General features: G+C 44.1%; 2 protein-coding genes across 4 annotated transcripts in view; one reads left to right on the top strand and one right to left on the bottom strand.

The window, feature by feature from the left end:
* SENP7 (SUMO specific peptidase 7) overlaps positions 1 to 4,049 on the bottom strand; it is an 80,107-nt gene extending 76,058 nt beyond the window's left edge. Inside the window, exons 1-2 of one of the 2 annotated variants that reach the window (XM_083174256.1) lie at positions 3,844 to 4,049; positions 2,206 to 2,281 (exon numbers count right to left, since the gene is read on the bottom strand). In XM_083174256.1, the coding sequence (XP_083030382.1) occupies positions 2,206 to 2,268 (63 nt within the window). In that variant the 5' untranslated portion in view covers positions 2,269 to 2,281; positions 3,844 to 4,049. The remainder of the gene's footprint in view (positions 1 to 2,205; positions 2,282 to 3,843) is intronic. The other variant, XM_083174257.1, reaches the window with a different exon arrangement.
* On the top strand, positions 3,871 to 12,929 carry LOC146060722 (putative protein ARB2BP). 2 transcript variants are annotated; one of them, XM_083174259.1, is made up of 2 exons: positions 3,871 to 3,995; positions 11,546 to 12,929. In XM_083174259.1, coding segments are annotated over exons 1-2 (1,080 nt in total). In that variant the 5' UTR covers positions 3,871 to 3,994; the 3' UTR covers positions 12,625 to 12,929. The 2 variants fall into 2 exon arrangements, with proteins under 2 accessions (XP_083030385.1, XP_083030384.1); XM_083174258.1 differs by lacking the exon at positions 3,871 to 3,995 and adding an exon at positions 4,010 to 4,143.
* The last annotated feature ends 3,271 nt before the right edge of the window (positions 12,930 to 16,200 follow it).

Raw genomic sequence — 16,200 nt, 5'->3', positions numbered from 1 at the left:
GATGACTGCGGTCTGGAGAGCGATAGGCCAATTTCAGAAGCAGATCAAACGAACACATTTGAGGGTGTTTTCGGACAATGTGACGGTGGTAGCTCACCTAAATCATCAAGGAGGCACAAGAAGCAGATCTCTGATGACCATGGCCGGGAGAATATTGGCATGGGCAGAAGGGAATCTGAGTTCACTTTCAGCGGTGTATGTGCCGGGGAAAGAAAATATTGTGGCAGACTACCTGAGCAGGACAATTATCCAGCAAGGAGAATGGGAATTGAACCAAACCATTTTCCAGAAGGTAACACAGAGGTTTGGAATACCAGAAGTGGACCTTATGGCGACCTACTCCAACTGCAAGGTGAAAACATTCTTCGCCAGATTTTATCATCAGGAAGCTTTAGCGGTGGACGCATTGTCAGTTCCATGGAAATTCCAGTTGGGGTACATCTTTCCCCCAATCCAGTTGATAGGTCGGGTGCTGAAGAAAATACAGGAAGATCAAGTCACGGTGATAGCCATATTACCCTTCTGGCCAAGAAGACCATGGTTTCCGGTAATCCTGAGGTTAGCGGTCGGAGAATCCTTGGTGCTACCACTAGTACCAGATCTCTTGAAACAAGGGCCAGTAATTCACCCCAATCCGGGGGCCTTTTGTCTGAGGGCTTGGAAATTGAGAGGCAAGCATTAAGGAACCAGGGATTGCCTAATCAGGTGATCGAAGTATTGATTCATGCTAGAAAACAAGTGTCATCTGTGGCGTATTATAGAGTTTGGAAAAAGTTCCTGGTCTGGTTGGGTCGATCAGTGGATCTGACAGAAGTTTCATTGATAGAGGTTCTTCAGTTTCTGTGTCAAGGATATCATATGGGATTGTCTGTTTCCACCCTGAAGTGTCAGATTTCGGCCTTAAGTGTATTACTGGGTCGTAAATTGGCTAAAGAAGAGTTGGTCGTGAGATTCTGCAGAGCGGTTAAGAGGCTAAGGCCACAAGTGAAATCGTTGGTGGCCCCATGGGATCTTAATTTGGTTTTGAAGAATCTGATGAAGGAGCCTTTCGAACCACTACTAGAGGCTGAGCTAAAGTTCCTGACATGGAAGGTGGTCTTTCTGGTGGCCATTACTTCGGCTAGAAGGATTAGTGAGATTCAGGCACTTTGGTCAGAAGAACCCTACCTGTTAATGTTACCGGATAGAGTGTTGATGCGGACACACCCTGAATTCTTGCCTAAGGTGGTGTCCAGATTTCATTTGAATCAAGAAATTATCCTCTCAGCATTCTATCCTGAACCAAGCACAGATGAAGAGAGGAACTGGCATCTGTTGGATGTAGTCAGAGCCATTGTGATCTATCTCGGAAGGGTGAAGGAGTTTAGAAAATCTAAACATCTGTTCGTTGTTCCTTCAGGACCAAAGAGAGGACTGGTTCCTTCCAAACAGACTATGGCCAGATGGATTCGAGCTTTAATTTCCTACGTCTATGAGCAAGAAGGGCTGACCGTTCCACCTATCATCAAGGCACACTCGACTAGGGCGATGGCAGCGTCATGGGCCAGGAAGGCGCAAGCTTCTATTGTGGACATTTGTAAAGCTGCGACGTGGTCATCTGCCAATACGTTTGCCAAACATTATTCTTTGGATGTGTTTCCTATATCATTTGGTTCTCAAGTGTTAAATGGTGCCTTGAATAAATAATTGCATTATAATGGACCCGACCCTGTGTGATGCTTTGGTATATCCCAGAGTGGCTGCCATGGGGATCGTAGAAGAAAGGGACGGATTATACTTACCGATAATTCCTTTTCTTCTTAGAGATCCCATGGCAGCCGATTAATTGCCCTCCCTAGGTATGATTTTTTCTCCTTGTTATTTAGGAGACAGTCAAAAGACACAGATAAAGGGGAGGAGCCGGCTTATATGGCCAAGGTGGGCGGTCCCAGACGGAGGAAAAAATCAACCTGTCTATTATGGAGGAAGAGGGAAAATATCCCAGAGTGGCTGCCATGAGATCTCTAAGAAGAAAAGGAATTATCGGTAAGTATAATCCGTCCCTATACCTGTATGGCGTTTAAGCCATCACAACACTTAAAGGTTTGGCGCATCACCACACAATGTATTTGTTTTATATAAATAATCACTCACAAGGATATCTGCCTAAATAAATACCCTCCTAAATCTCTTAATGTCGCATATTGCTATGGAGCTTATACATACCCCACTAGTTCTTCCATTTGCTTGAATTAATGGGGGGGAATCTTTTCTTGGTTTTCCCATCATTATATTTTAGATCCTGGAAATTAAAATGTTACAGTTTTCAAATTCAGAGACAGGTCATGATGCTGAAACAGTATAGAAACATTAAGGTAATGTGAAAAGAAACCCTGACATAGCTACATATTAACCAAACGTTTTTTGGTATAAAATACTGTAGTGTTAATTTTAATGCATGTAATACGTGCGGCCTAAAACAAGCAATCTGATCAAATTTAAAAGTACTAATGACTGTGTAGAACCAAACAGAAATGTTGGCAACAAATGGATCCTTTGGAGACCATATAAATGAAATATTAACCAAGTACATTGCAATATAATAAAACAACGAAAGCCTGCATCATGGAAATATCAATATGGATACAAAAGATTTTATTCTTTATAGTAAATTTTGAAATAGATTTTAAAAAGCCATATGAAGGGGATTGGTATGAAATCCCGGCAGTCGGATTCCAACTGCATCCCATATGAAGGACATGAACTTTCAATTTCAATACCTATATTTATTATGGTTATTAGAATTGGATTCTATAATTTAATACACTATAATGTTAAATTAAGTATCTAGTTATAAAAAGTAACATGAAATAAATAAATATACACATTCAATCTGAATCTTGATCACGGTCTATAGTAAGACACTTTCATTGAAAAACACAGGTGCTTCTGCTGCACACAGAGGGGACTAAGTAAAAACCGGACCCAGACTAAACCCCGGACCGAACATCAAAATCTGCAGTCCGGGGCTTGTAGTGTCCGGTCTGGGGGGGTGTCTTGTCCAGGGGGGTTCCTGTGATAGCCATCATCAGAGACATAGGGAAGGGGAGATTACAGTCTCCCCGTGTGGTCCGGACCGTCCGGTTTTTGATACATGCCCAGACCATGCAGGGAGGCTTTAGGGCTATTTCACATGCTCCGGCTCCTGCCGGGCGGCGACATCCCGCACGGCCAGGAAGCCGTACCACACTTAGCAGTTAATAATGGACACAAATGTGTCCATTCACAAGGGACGGCCACGGCCCAGCCACCCAGTTGCAGCCGGATCCCACCACTGGAAGGGACGGCTGCCGGGCTGTGGCCATCCCCTCCATTGTAAACTACTGTGTGCGGCACGGCTTCCTGGGCGTGCGGGATTTTGCCGCCCGTCAGGAGCCGGAGCGTGTGAAATAGCCCTTATTCTCCCCCTCCTCCACTCCCTGGTGACGGGTGTCACAGGCAGCCCCCCGGACCAGACGCTACAAGCTCCGGACTGCAGATTTTGGTGTCCGGTCCGGCGGTCTGTCCGGGTCTGGTTTTTACCCATACCCCACACAGAGAAGTATGCATGGGTACTAGTAGTAGTAAGATACTCTGAGTGCATGCACCTGCCAGGTTGGCAGCAGAGATGTGTATGTGTGTGTGTTGCTGTGACACACTGAGTATGCATATATGTGTGCATATATATTTATTTTAGTGTGACACCCTTGGCAGGACATACCCTAGCAGGCTAGCTTTGTATATTTGCGTTAGGTAGAGCCATGTAATTAGCAACGCCCACTAACGATACGCTGTGATGAGAACACGTCACATTTTTATACGTACAGAAATATACGGCGATCAGTGACGTCACAAGTTTTCATGCAGGAAGATGCGCCACTGAGTCCGGGGATTACATGTCGCCGTCACAACTTGCTCCCGAAGCCCAACGGATTGCTAGCTGTCACCGTGCGACTATAACCCCCTCCCAATCCCAAGTAAGTGACGGTGAAGGCTTCCTTCCAGCTTCTTGTATGGCGGATGTGACATCAAACGCAGGGGGCGGGCACAGTAGAAGTCATGTGACCACCTGCTGTCACGTGCTTACTGTTTTGGTCAGCACACAGCTGCAGCAGCAGCAGAGAAGTGAGTTTTCCTCCGCTCCTAGCCATTGTTTGCAGCACTGCAATGTTCCATCCTGTGTCATATTCCTGATCACTGCAGGTGCTCTGTGCTTAGCTGGGGCTACCTGAACAGGCCTTATGCTCCTTGTAATAGGAAATCATGGTCACATAACTTCTAAATGTATTCTTTATTAAGTATAATAGTAGTTATTCTGCTTTCAAACTAATTTTCTAGTTGTAATAATATGAAATCACAGGTAAATCTGGTGTACAACGTCATTCTTAAGTGTAGTATGAATATTTTATTGGTGGTTTTAAAAATAGAATATATATCACATTATTGCAGATGTTAAATCATATAGTATAATGAATGCAATGTGTGTTTAATGAAAATGCTGGATCGATACGTATGAATGATCTTTATATCGTACATGCCTACCTGACCCTCTCCATGAGGGAGAAAATGCTCTGTTCCTGGGCTTCCCTGGTAATGTATGATTGCCATCACCTGTGGTGAAACACACCTTCTTATCAGTTACCTAGCTCCCCACAGGTGATGGCAATCATACTTTACCAGGGAAGCCCAGGAACAGAGCATTTTCTCCCTCATGGAGAGGGTCAGGTAGGCAAGTACGATATAAGATCAATGACTGAGTTAGCAAGGTAAAGGAGAGTTTGGCAGCCATATTTAAAGTGCTCACCCCACCTATGCAAATAAAAAAAAAGGCCATATTAGACTCCCTGAGTCTAATCTAACTTCCCTCTTTTCCGCTGTTTCAGACCATATATATCTTTTTTTTATTTTTAGTACCGTGATAGTATGTAGTATGTTGTGCACCAACATCATGAGGAGGGTGCAAGAATTAGGATTTAGTGGTGTGTAGACCTGCTAACATCATCAATGTTTCAGACCTAATGTACTGTAAGTAAAATATTGGCAAGGGTATGACTTGTGATATTCCACTCAAGACTGGTTCATTATTTAGTTGAGTTAAGCCGCCCATACACGTCCCGATACAGGCGTGCGTTCAGTGCTTAACTAGCACGCATAGCATTGCATTGCCTGTGCATGCGTTGTGCATGCGTTGTGCATGCGATGCAATGTGATGCAATGTGATGAAAACTATGTGCAAGCACATACTTTTTGTACTGTGCGATGAGGTGCTGCGGGAGCGCGCACCTCAAAGCACACATCGGACAGCCCGTATCACAGCGTGTATGGGCGGCATTATTCATGAATGACAATTAATTTGTAAGTATCATAGTTAAAAAGGACTTTGAGAGTCTGTCTTTTTCTATATTTTAAATTTGAATCGTGCTGAGCCAAAACATGGCATAACAAAATCCCAAAAAGGGTCAGTTTAGTTTCACTAAAAAAGAAACCATTTACACCAGTGGTCGCCAACCCGTCGCTCGCGAGCTACCGGTAGCTTGCGGCAGCGATCCGGGTGGCTCGACCACTCTGCCCCTGCCAGCCGCCCGCCACTCCATTATCCAGCCGCTCGGCCTCCCTTCTCCCTGTCTGCTCTGAGGGGAGGAGAGTGCATCCCGCGTATCTCCTACCCCTCACTGTGCATTCCTTTGACTGTGCCGTCTGCGAATCAGAACTCGCGGGCAAGCAGCCAATTAGGAGCCGGCCCGGGAGTTTTGATTGACGGACGCCCAGTCACAAGGAAGTGAGGGGAAGGAGAGACGCTCAGTGCTCTCCTCCTCTGAAGGGAATCAGCAGAGGTGACAACACCGGACACAGACAGCAGCGGCACAGGGGGACAGCAGCACTGGTGAGTCTGCTGGTGCTGGGAAACTGGCACTGTGGGGGCATACTTGTTCCTGGCACTGTGGGGGCATACTTGTTCCTGGCACTGTGGGGTATATGTGTATCTGGCACTATTGTGGGCATATGTGTATACCCTTTTCCTCTGTCTCCAGTGTTGGGAGGTATGTGTGTGGCATATTGTGTCTGGGGCTTTGTGGTATGCGGCATAATGTGTCAGGGCCATTACTATTTTCTGCTTTTCTATTGGGTGTTTCTCCACTGGGTGAATTTATTTATCTCCGTGAAAATGAAAGTGAAAGATGGGGGTTAATGAGTGGATCTGTAAATTTTTAAGAACACCCCGTGCAAATTAGATACAGAGAACACTTCAATTGAGAGAAATCTGGTTTCACGGTGAAACAGAATCCCACACAGGAAAAGAACACGCTACGGGCACATACCCATTATCCACCCACGTAAGTGCGGTACGCACACTCATTTTCAACTTTGGTCTAAACAGTTATATCTAAAGATACCTTTATATATGTATCTTGCTCTATCCTCGGGTGAGTAAGGTACGATCACCACTGTTCTCTGTATCTAATTTGCACGGGGTGTTCTTAAAAATTTACAGATCCACTAATTAACCCCCATCTTTCACTTTTATTTTCATGGAGATAAATAAATTCACCCAGTGGAGAAACACCCAATAGAAAAGCAGAAAATAGAAGAAAAAAGAAAAGGAAAGAAAGAGAAGAGAGAAGAAAAGAAACCCGCTACGTGCCTGTACACCACCCTACTTACCGTGAGTGGGGGTACGCCCATACATTTACTTACCTCATATTGGGGGTTATTCTAGTCCATTCTTTCTGACAAAATCCTTCTTAGATGGACAAAACCATGTGCACTGCGGGTGGGGCAGATGTAACTTGTGCAGAGAGAATTAGATTTGGGTGGGGTTTTTCTTCAAAGTGAGATCTATATTGAAGTGTACAATCATGCAGTCAGTATTTTCCCTGCACAGAAACAAAATAACTCACCCAAATCTAATTCTCTCTGCACATGTTACATCTGCCCCCCTGCAGTGCACATGGTTTTGTCCATCTAAGAAGGATTTTGTCAGAAAGAATGAACTAGAATAAACCCCATTGTCTCCTCTTTAAATTTGGATAGAGTCAGTATAACCATTGATCACCTCTTTCTTTTTATGTATAATTGAGAATACCCTTGAAAAGTGTGTAGATACCTGAAGATAAAGACCTTCAGACTCACCTCATTCAAGTATTGCGCCAGAGACTTGAAAATCCGCATTGTTGTATGTTTGGTATTTGGAGGGTAATTGGGTGATAACCAGGGTAAAGTACAGTTCTCAGGCAGCAGTTCGCCAGTTCAGGTCATATCTTAAACCCTGTTTGCATTTACACACATAGCAGCCAGTAGGAACATCTGCTGCCAATGTACAGCATCTTCTATCCGCCCTTCATATTGCATGTAGTGCCTGCTTGCAATGCTGTAGGGAAGGGGGGCTTCTGGGCAACTAGATACCCTATTTGCCTTTGCCTATGCATATAATATATGCAGTAGCACTGTATAGTCAAATGTATTACAAATTATTAAACCCTGTAGAAAAAATCTAATAAAAAATCTGTAGATAACAGACAGTTGCAAGATTTTCACATACAAATGTCATAGCGTGCCAGAGCCCAACTCCTTCTTACAGGGTCTGGTAGTGCTCAGGGCCGCCGACAGGGGGGGTCTGGGGGTACTTGAGTCCCGGCCCCCACAGAGGGTACGGCTCGGGCAACTCTCCCCAGCAGTGCATGGTCACAGTCGCTCATCCCCACCCCCCCTTCACTGTCCGCCTGGTTGTGCCCGCCTGGCTCCGAGTTCAATACGAGCCCGGCCGCGGCACATTGTGACTGCGCACTCAGGTCCTCCTCCAGTGACAAGCCAGCTGCCGGGACTCGGCAAAGAAAGCCCCAACCGGCGCGGCGTAAGGTAATGATGCCACGCTGTGCTGCGCGTGACAACTGAAGAGCAGCGCAGCGTCAGGAGACTTGCTGCATCATATGGAGAGGAGAGAGGAGGAGAGGGTAGTGGATAACGAGTTAGCCACTGGTGTAGGGGGCGCAATGGATATGAGGTGCTCTGCCAAGCTGCAGTGTGAAGAAGGGGGTAGTCAGCCCCCGTTTGAAAGCAAAGAGAAAACAGGGGTACACTGCGCTAGATGAGACAATTCTGCAAAAATAACATTGGTGCCAATGGTTAGAGAAATTTAAAAATTATTTAATATAACAATATATATATTCCTCTGGTCCACCAACGCGTTTCGCCAGGTCTCTGGCTTTATCAAGGTGTACAGGGTATGGGTACCGCTGGGTATATATACCCTTCTGGCTGAGGAAGGCAGCAGTATCCGGGCATGAGCTGTGATCATTGATGTTGTGGGACGGATGGGGTGATAATGGTGTGCCTGCTCCCTGGCATATAGATGGGCGCTCTCCCAGTTCGATCCCTTTAACTGTGAATCAGATCGAATTCTCAATCAGTTAATCTTATTGGCTGCAGGTAATTCGCTGTGGTTTAGCTGGATTGTCAGATGTAAAACGTCCAGCGTGCATTAGGACCAGTGTTCCAATGATTAAACTTGTTAATTAATGGGAAAAAAATGCATTTATGATCTCCAGCCTCTCACAGCCTTCCTTAATGTTATATCACATGCTGATGAAGCACATTCAGCCGACCATCCCCCTGGGCATGCCACTGATTGGTAGGTCTGCGCCAGTGCCTTCAGCTGTCCACTGCTGGTGCACACAAACACCACCCCCCCCCCCCCTCAATGCTTACCTCCCCTACCGACGCCAGGCCCCCGCTCCAGAAGTTTGCGGCCGCCCGGGAGCCCTCAGGTGTTCATGCGACTGAATACACAAACACCCGAGTAGAGCAGGGGAGCAGTGCCTGCAGCGGTGCACCTTCTGTGGTGAGTATTTGTGGGGCAGGGCAAACCTGCCCTGGTAGGTTTGTCCTGCCCCAGGAAAACCTACCACAGAAGGGGTTAAACTATAAACGGCTAATGGGAAATTTCCAAATGAACACAGTCATAAGTTCCAGCAGCATTTATAGGTCTAGTGGGGGTACAACTAATGTTGCAAATACTAATATAAATAGTATTTATAAACAATATGTCATCATGGCCCTTATTCTAGTTGAATCGAACGGATGCGTATTTCGGACAGGAACCGAGTGTTCTTAGCCCCGCCTATCGTAGGGATCACTCACACCGTCCAAATGCTGTAAAACGCCGACATAATGGACCACGAGTGGATGTTTAATGTGAACACCTCCTCCATTTGTGGGAACCTCCGATGGTCGCCGACCACTCAGACATTTCTCCGTATGAAAGCAGAGATATGGGCGGGCAGCAGACATCCGGCTATGTCAGCTGTCCACCCCCACACGTGCATCATGGCCGCATTACCATATGTACGCCCAGCTTTTTCATGGAAACGCCCATGAAACGTGGGGCGTACGCATATGGTAATGAGCCCAAACAGCCCTTCATGCCCCTCTCCATTCCCTGCTTGGATGTTTCCGTCCGATAATTTTCTGCATGGACCTCACGCTGTGTTCGTACGTGGGAGGCGTTCGCACATGCATGCTCTCTCTGCATATGTTACATCTGCCATACCTGCAGTGCAGCATGGTTTTGCACATTTGGGGAACAAATTTGTCCTGTGATCAAGTCTGAACTTGACCATACATCAGCAAGTATCTGTAGGTTCGGTGAAAACTGATTCATCAAAGTTTCAAAATTATTATTTTCAAACATTTATTTTTATTGTTAACTCTTTGAGTGCCAACATCTCTGTGAGAGACACACTAAAATGGCAGTGTAGCTCACATGTGTTATATAAATTCAAATAAAATATGCTATATAAAAAAAGATTATACAGGTTGAGTATCCCTCATCCAAAATGCTCAGGACCAGAAGAATTTTGGGTAACTGATTATTCCGTATTTCAGAATATTTTTATATTTCAATGATGTATCTTGAGGTATCTTGCATTTATGTTGTACAAACACATGAAATACACACATATATACTATTTGTGCATAAACAAAGTTTGTGTACAATCTCTGATACTGAATTTGAATACCAAGCAATCCTTTTTTTGCAGATATTTAGTGTGTTACATATCATGTCCCCAGTAGGTTTTTAGCAACAAAAAATTTTTTTTGTCACTTTCTGGAATATATGGTTTTCTAAATAATTTGGATAAGGGATACTCAGCCTGTATTTCCTCTATAAGGTAAACATTACATGTCCGTAAAAATGTTTGCTTGATGATTTTCTTACTTACTTGGACAAATTCACTTGGCACTCAAAGGGATAAGAGACATGTTATATTATTCATTCTAATGGGCCCAATCACTCTTAAAACATTAAATGTGTCAAATATAATGACTATTAAGAGATACATTTATGGCTTTAGAACTCTATAGGTTTTCTTCTAAATGACTCGTGCTCTATGATACTTTATTATGAAACAAGCCTACCCTACCTTTGCATATAAAGTTGTACCTTTCACGTCCTTATTAATGAATTTGCACATGTTTGCTCTCACTCGTTGTCCAGTCCCAAACACTGTACCCCATATTTGATATCTGGTCAGTTTTTCATAATGTTATTTTTACATTTGTTTGCATCTTTATTCTACAGAGAGTTCAAACAGTCCCTCTGTGGTGTGAATTGTCTGGCTGCAGATGTCTACAGCCATAGTATGCCAGAGGGGTCAACACTTTAAACACTAAGGGGGTTCTGATTGGTTTGCAAAGCAAATTCCTTCTTTAATAAACAAAGCCATGTGCACTGCAGGTGGAGCTGATGTAACATGTGCAGGGAGAGTTAGATTTGGGTGAGTTATTTTGTTTCTGTGCAGAGTAAATACTTGCTGCTTTATTCTAATGCAGGGTAAACACCAGGACGACCCGCTCACAATGTGGGTCGTCAGTGTCTCGTCCAACCCGCTCATGATCACGCGGATTGCACGACCCGCTCACGATGTGCACCATGAGCGGGTTTCGATCTGATGGCGACCCACACCCGGGTGAATGGTCATTTCCAGATCCTACCTGCTGCAGGTAGGATCTGAATAATGATCGGCCGACCCGTGGGGCCACGCATCTGATCGGAATCAGAACAGGACAGAAAAGGACCCAATCACCACACAATCTACATCCAATCGGTTGGAATTGGATCTAGATTGATGGGATCGGACCCTTGTCATCCTGATGTGTACCCAGCATAACACTGCAATTTAGATTTCCATTTGAACACACCCCACCCAAATGTAATTCACTCTGCACATGTTACATCAGCCCCACCTGCAGTGCACATGGTTTTGTCCATTGAAGAATGAATTTGCATTTGCAAACCAACCAGAATAATCCCCTTAATTCAGACAAGTTTGTAACAAATTCCTTTTTTTATTTCATGAAAATAAAGTGTTTAAGTAATGTCATATTAGTTAGCAAACATTATCTGTGGGAAGAGACATGCATAGGGCACACAATCATTGAGGAGGGACTTTTTGAACTCTATGTACAATGTTATGGTATAAAGCCATATTTGTGAGACCTTTTTTTTATTAATTTTTTTTCCACTTAGTGTCAGTGGAAGGATTGATGAGATTCATAGAGTGTATTGAAAGCCCTCAGAGTTTGGAGGATTTGCAGTATTATTTCAATGAGCACGGAGAATTGAGGCATATAATTACAAAGAAACCTTTTGCCTACAATCACTACAAAAATGAACATGAGAGGAACCACAAACGTTACAGAGCTCTTGGAGATATGATTACCCTGCACTTATATGATCTTCTGGAGAAAGACTGCAACCTTGAAAGAATTAACATTCCAATTGATGCCAGTGATGAAGAACCAAAGTCTTTCTTTTTCATGAGCAAAGAAATATTGAGGGAAGAGACAAACCTCGTTGTTCTACTTCAAGACAGTGGGGTAATAAGAGCCGGCCAGTGGAGCCAAAAAGTGATATTCCATCATTCTCTAGCCAAAGGGTCACAGATCCCATATATTAAGGCTGCCTTAAGGGACAATGGCTCTGTAATTATCTTAAATCCTAATGACAATTTTGTTGAGATGAAAGAAGAACCCCAGGCAATGGTCAAGAATGAAGAAGAGGTCTGCCCTCCAGAAACCATGGGAGCAGGTGATTTATATGTAACTCCAAGGAAACTTATTGTCCCCAAAAGATGTTGCAGCTCTCCAGAAGAGCACACTAGCTATGTCTGGGACCACTTTATTTCAAGAAGTGCTGCTAAGAATGTGTCATTTATTGCACATGGGTATGGGGGGTTGGTTTTTATGGACTTGCTGTGCAAGAAAAGCAAAGAGATTATGGCCAAAGTAAATGCTGTTGCATTCATAGACTCGAGGCATCATGCTCAGCACCAGTCACCAACTGAGCCAGAAATACAGACCTGGATACGGTCACATTGCCGGAGCTGGGTACTTGGCACCAAGCCTCTAGACAAACCTAGTGGCTTATTGAGGAAACTAGAATGCCCAAAAGTATCTGCCGGAACAGAAAACCATGAACTTGTCCCCTCCACTACTCTCCAGTCTGTTTTTCGATTTCTTAGCAAGTGCTCAAAGAATCGTCGGAGATCAGTTCCACCTCCCTATACAATGATAACTAGAAGTACTACAAGAAATAAATCTATCTAAACAGCTACTTTACAAATCATGTCAGGTAACACAGGGACCACTGTTATGCACAAATAGCATATTCTGGATTATGAATGCAGAACTCTTTAATTTAGAAGAGAAACCTTCCGTTTTGATACATTGTTCACTACAGTCCTTTTGTTTATGCCATTAACAGCTTTATCATCATCTCTACATTGAATACACACAGAGCTGAATTTAATTCTAGTAATGTATTTGAACATTTTCAATTTGCAGACCTTTTTTCAAGACTAATATGGTGAAACTGGAGATAGGAGGTGCTAAATAAAGAATTATTTGACTTGCTTGGATGTGTATACTGTCATTTTATTAAACGGAAACACACAAATGTGATTGCTGAAAAAAAAAAAAAAAAAAAAAAACATATAAAATAACTGCTGCAACATAATTTCAGGGTAACAGGCCAGCATTGTTTTCACAGCATGCCTAGGCCAAAAGTTTTGTATTGAAAGTTCAGAAAAATCTATTAAATCTATAGTGATGGGCAATGATTAAAAATTTTAATTGCGATAAATCGCATGAAATTTTTGCAATTAATTGCATTGTTCGGTACATAAGTGGCACTTACCTACAATCTCTTTGCCAGGAGTTCCTTGCTCATTACCAGGGGCGATTACATGTTTGTTGCTAAGGGGGATTGCATGTTCGTCATAGAGGGTTCCATGGTCATTTCCTGGGGTATTACATACTTGTTGCCAAGGGGGATTACATGCTCTTTCCATAGGTTGGTTTCATGCTTGCTGCTATATGAGGTTAAATGCTCGTTGCCAGGGGGAATACATGCTTGCTGCCATGGGGGGTTAAATGCTCCTTGCCTGAGGGAATACATGCTTGCTGTCATAGGGGGTTAAATAGTCATTACCCAGGGGGAGATAATAACATTTCATGGGGATCGATGCCGTGGAAGCGCTTGAGTCTCTGACAGCATTAGAGACCCAGTTCCCCTTCAAAGATGGCCACCGCAGCAAATGAGACAGCTGCTAGAGGTGCAGGAGTAATTCTAGCTTGTCTTCTCTGTGGAGGCGGCCATTGCTGGAGCGGTGCAGGGTCTCTGTAATGCTGTCACGCTGTTCCCTGGCAAAAGATTCCAGCGCCAATACATCTATTACCTTTCATCACACTGGATGATTTTGGCAAGCGTGTATGGACAGCGATGATTGGGAAAATTGCTGGGCTGAAAATTGCTCAGTGCATACGCACAGCGATTTTTTTTTTTTTTTTTTTTTTTTTTTTTGCCTTTCTGAGCGATATTCCTGGGGGTGGACAACTTTCCATAGGACACTATGGAAAGCCTTCCACCCCGTCACTCATCTGCTGGTAATACCAGCAGATGAGCGGCGGGGCCAGCGATGATGCAGGAACGCGCATTAGCGCTCACCATTCATCGCTGCCCTGTACACACTGGGTGGCTGTGAAGCTGAAAACAGCTCAAATGGCAACTGGGCGGCTTTCAGCTCAAAATTGCCCAGTGTGTATGGGTAGTTAGGGTCAGTTATGTGGTGGTGGTTTCTGTTTGTTAACATATTTTATGACTGACATCCACCAGCTCTGGTTTTTCTATAACATTGACCAAATATAATTTGGTTTGGTCCTGGACCCCCAACTGAGGCACTCTGCAATTGCCTCAAGGCACCACAGCATAGTTTGGGAACCACTGTATTAGGCCCTTGCCCTGCTGGCAACTTGGTTAATCGCATTTCTGAATCATTTACATTACCTGCAATTTTAACTAATAACAGATTTGAGAAATATTCTGCTGTATTGTGCAGACTTTATAGTTCAGGCTGTCGGCGGTAAAAATACTGGCAACACCATTGAAGATGCTAATGCCAGAATCCCGATCATAAGTAGGCTGCTGGAGTGGGCTGGTTAGATTTAGGCACTAAGATGTGGGTTCAGCTGTGGGGAGGGAGGATTAGGGTTGGGCACTAAGGAGTTTAGCGGTGCAGGATGGGAAGGTTAGGCACTAACAGGGAGGATTGGGGGGGCAGGGAGAAGGGAATTATACTGGCGACATCCCATCTGCCAGCCATATGTATTCCAAAAGTTCATGTAGTCTGTGCAAACGGGATATTTTTTCCCTTCTGCTCCATGGGAGGTTTCTGTCCTCCCCGAGCTCTCCTTGGCAACATCATGCACTCTAATTGCCCACTATACAAACTGTAAGGGATATACCTAGAAAGAGTTCACCTGATTGTCTCACTGTTGTGAAAGGTACCACAGGGGCAGATGTATTAACCAGCGTTAAGTGCAGAAATGTACTTAATGCTAGTTAACTGGGGGGGGGGGGGGATTACGGTTTCCCTAATGTATTAGTAGCACACCTGACGTGCACCAGTGACAACCCGCCGAATAAGCTGTCCCCTGCTATCTCCCCCCAGTGATTAGCAGTCGGGGCGATGTATTAACCGGCCCAGGCATTAAATCGCCCTGACCGCTATCGCCAGCTCAGGGCTAGCCCTGCTGCTGGCTCCGGGCTGCGCTGGAGATCCTGCGATAAAAGCGAGATTTTGCGCATGCCCATTAGAGCCAGCCGGGGGCAAAGCCAATCAGGAGAGCCATTAACTCTGGGCATAATTGGTCTCCTTATCGGCTGGGGAGTAATACATTTGCGCATAACAGGTGCCCACTTCTCCACGTTATGCAGGAGAAGCGGGGCCCGTTATTTTTAAAACGTTAGAGGCAGATTGATACATCTGCCCCATAGTATGGTATTTGTATTTAGCTAAGGGAAAACATTGCAACATTCATTTAATTTCTTAAATGTACATCTATATTGCGTATACATTTCTTGCTTATCCCCAGGCTGGTAAAATAATTTGAATTCCTAATTTTTCTTGATGTTTAACTTACAGCAAATCTGATTTAAGGTGGTCAAGAAGGCATGTGTGGGGAAAACCGGAAATGGGATTACAGATAAAGCTTTTCACAGGTTTTGATAACCACTTTCCCTGCTCCAGATTATTTCTGTTATTAGATCCTATGATTTACAATCTGTCCATTGACAATTACCACTGCACTGGTAATGGTTTACAACAGGGGTATTCAATATGTGGCCCTCTGGCTGTTGTGGAACTACACATCCCAGCATGTCCTGTCACAGTTTTGCTGATAAGGCATGCTAAAACTATGGCAGAGCAATCTGGGATTTGTAGTTCCACAGCAGCTGCAGGACCACATGTTGACTATCCCTGGTCTAGAACATGTATGGATCGACTGACTAATAGTCCACTAAATAATAAACCAGTTCTTGACTGAATCGAGCAACCGTGGGTTGCTGGGCTCTTATTGCCAGATAGGCCTTGGACTTCTGCTGGACAAGGGGACCAACCGGCAATAGGAAGAAAGTATGTAAAAAAAAAAAAAGTGTGTGTGCAATTATTTTAATATTTATTTTATTTTCCACGTCTGTCTGTTGTTACCCAGTTTGTTTTATCACTGTCTACAATTGTAAAGCCCAATGGAATCTGCTGCGCTATATATGAAACTGTAAATAAATAAGGACAGGTTTGGCCACTCCTGGTTTAGATTAATTACTAGAATTTTACCTAAAGT

This window comes from Crinia signifera, chromosome 2 (genome assembly GCF_055691185.1).
Source record: "Crinia signifera chromosome 2, ASM5569118v1, whole genome shotgun sequence".
NCBI classification, from domain to species: Eukaryota; Metazoa; Chordata; class Amphibia; order Anura; family Myobatrachidae; genus Crinia; species Crinia signifera.
The sequence above is the reverse complement of the archived record's forward strand: the minus strand, read 5'-3'. Positions and strand labels throughout refer to the sequence as shown.

Coding starts and splice junctions, on each gene's coding strand:
- LOC146060722 (XM_083174258.1), top strand. CDS start 4,032: ATGGCGGATGTGACATCAAACGCAGGGGGCGGGCACAGTAGAAGTCAT. Junction 4,144..11,545: donor GCTGCAGCAGCAGCAGAGAA/GTGAGTTTTCCT, acceptor TTTTCCACTTAG/TGTCAGTGGAAGGATTGATG.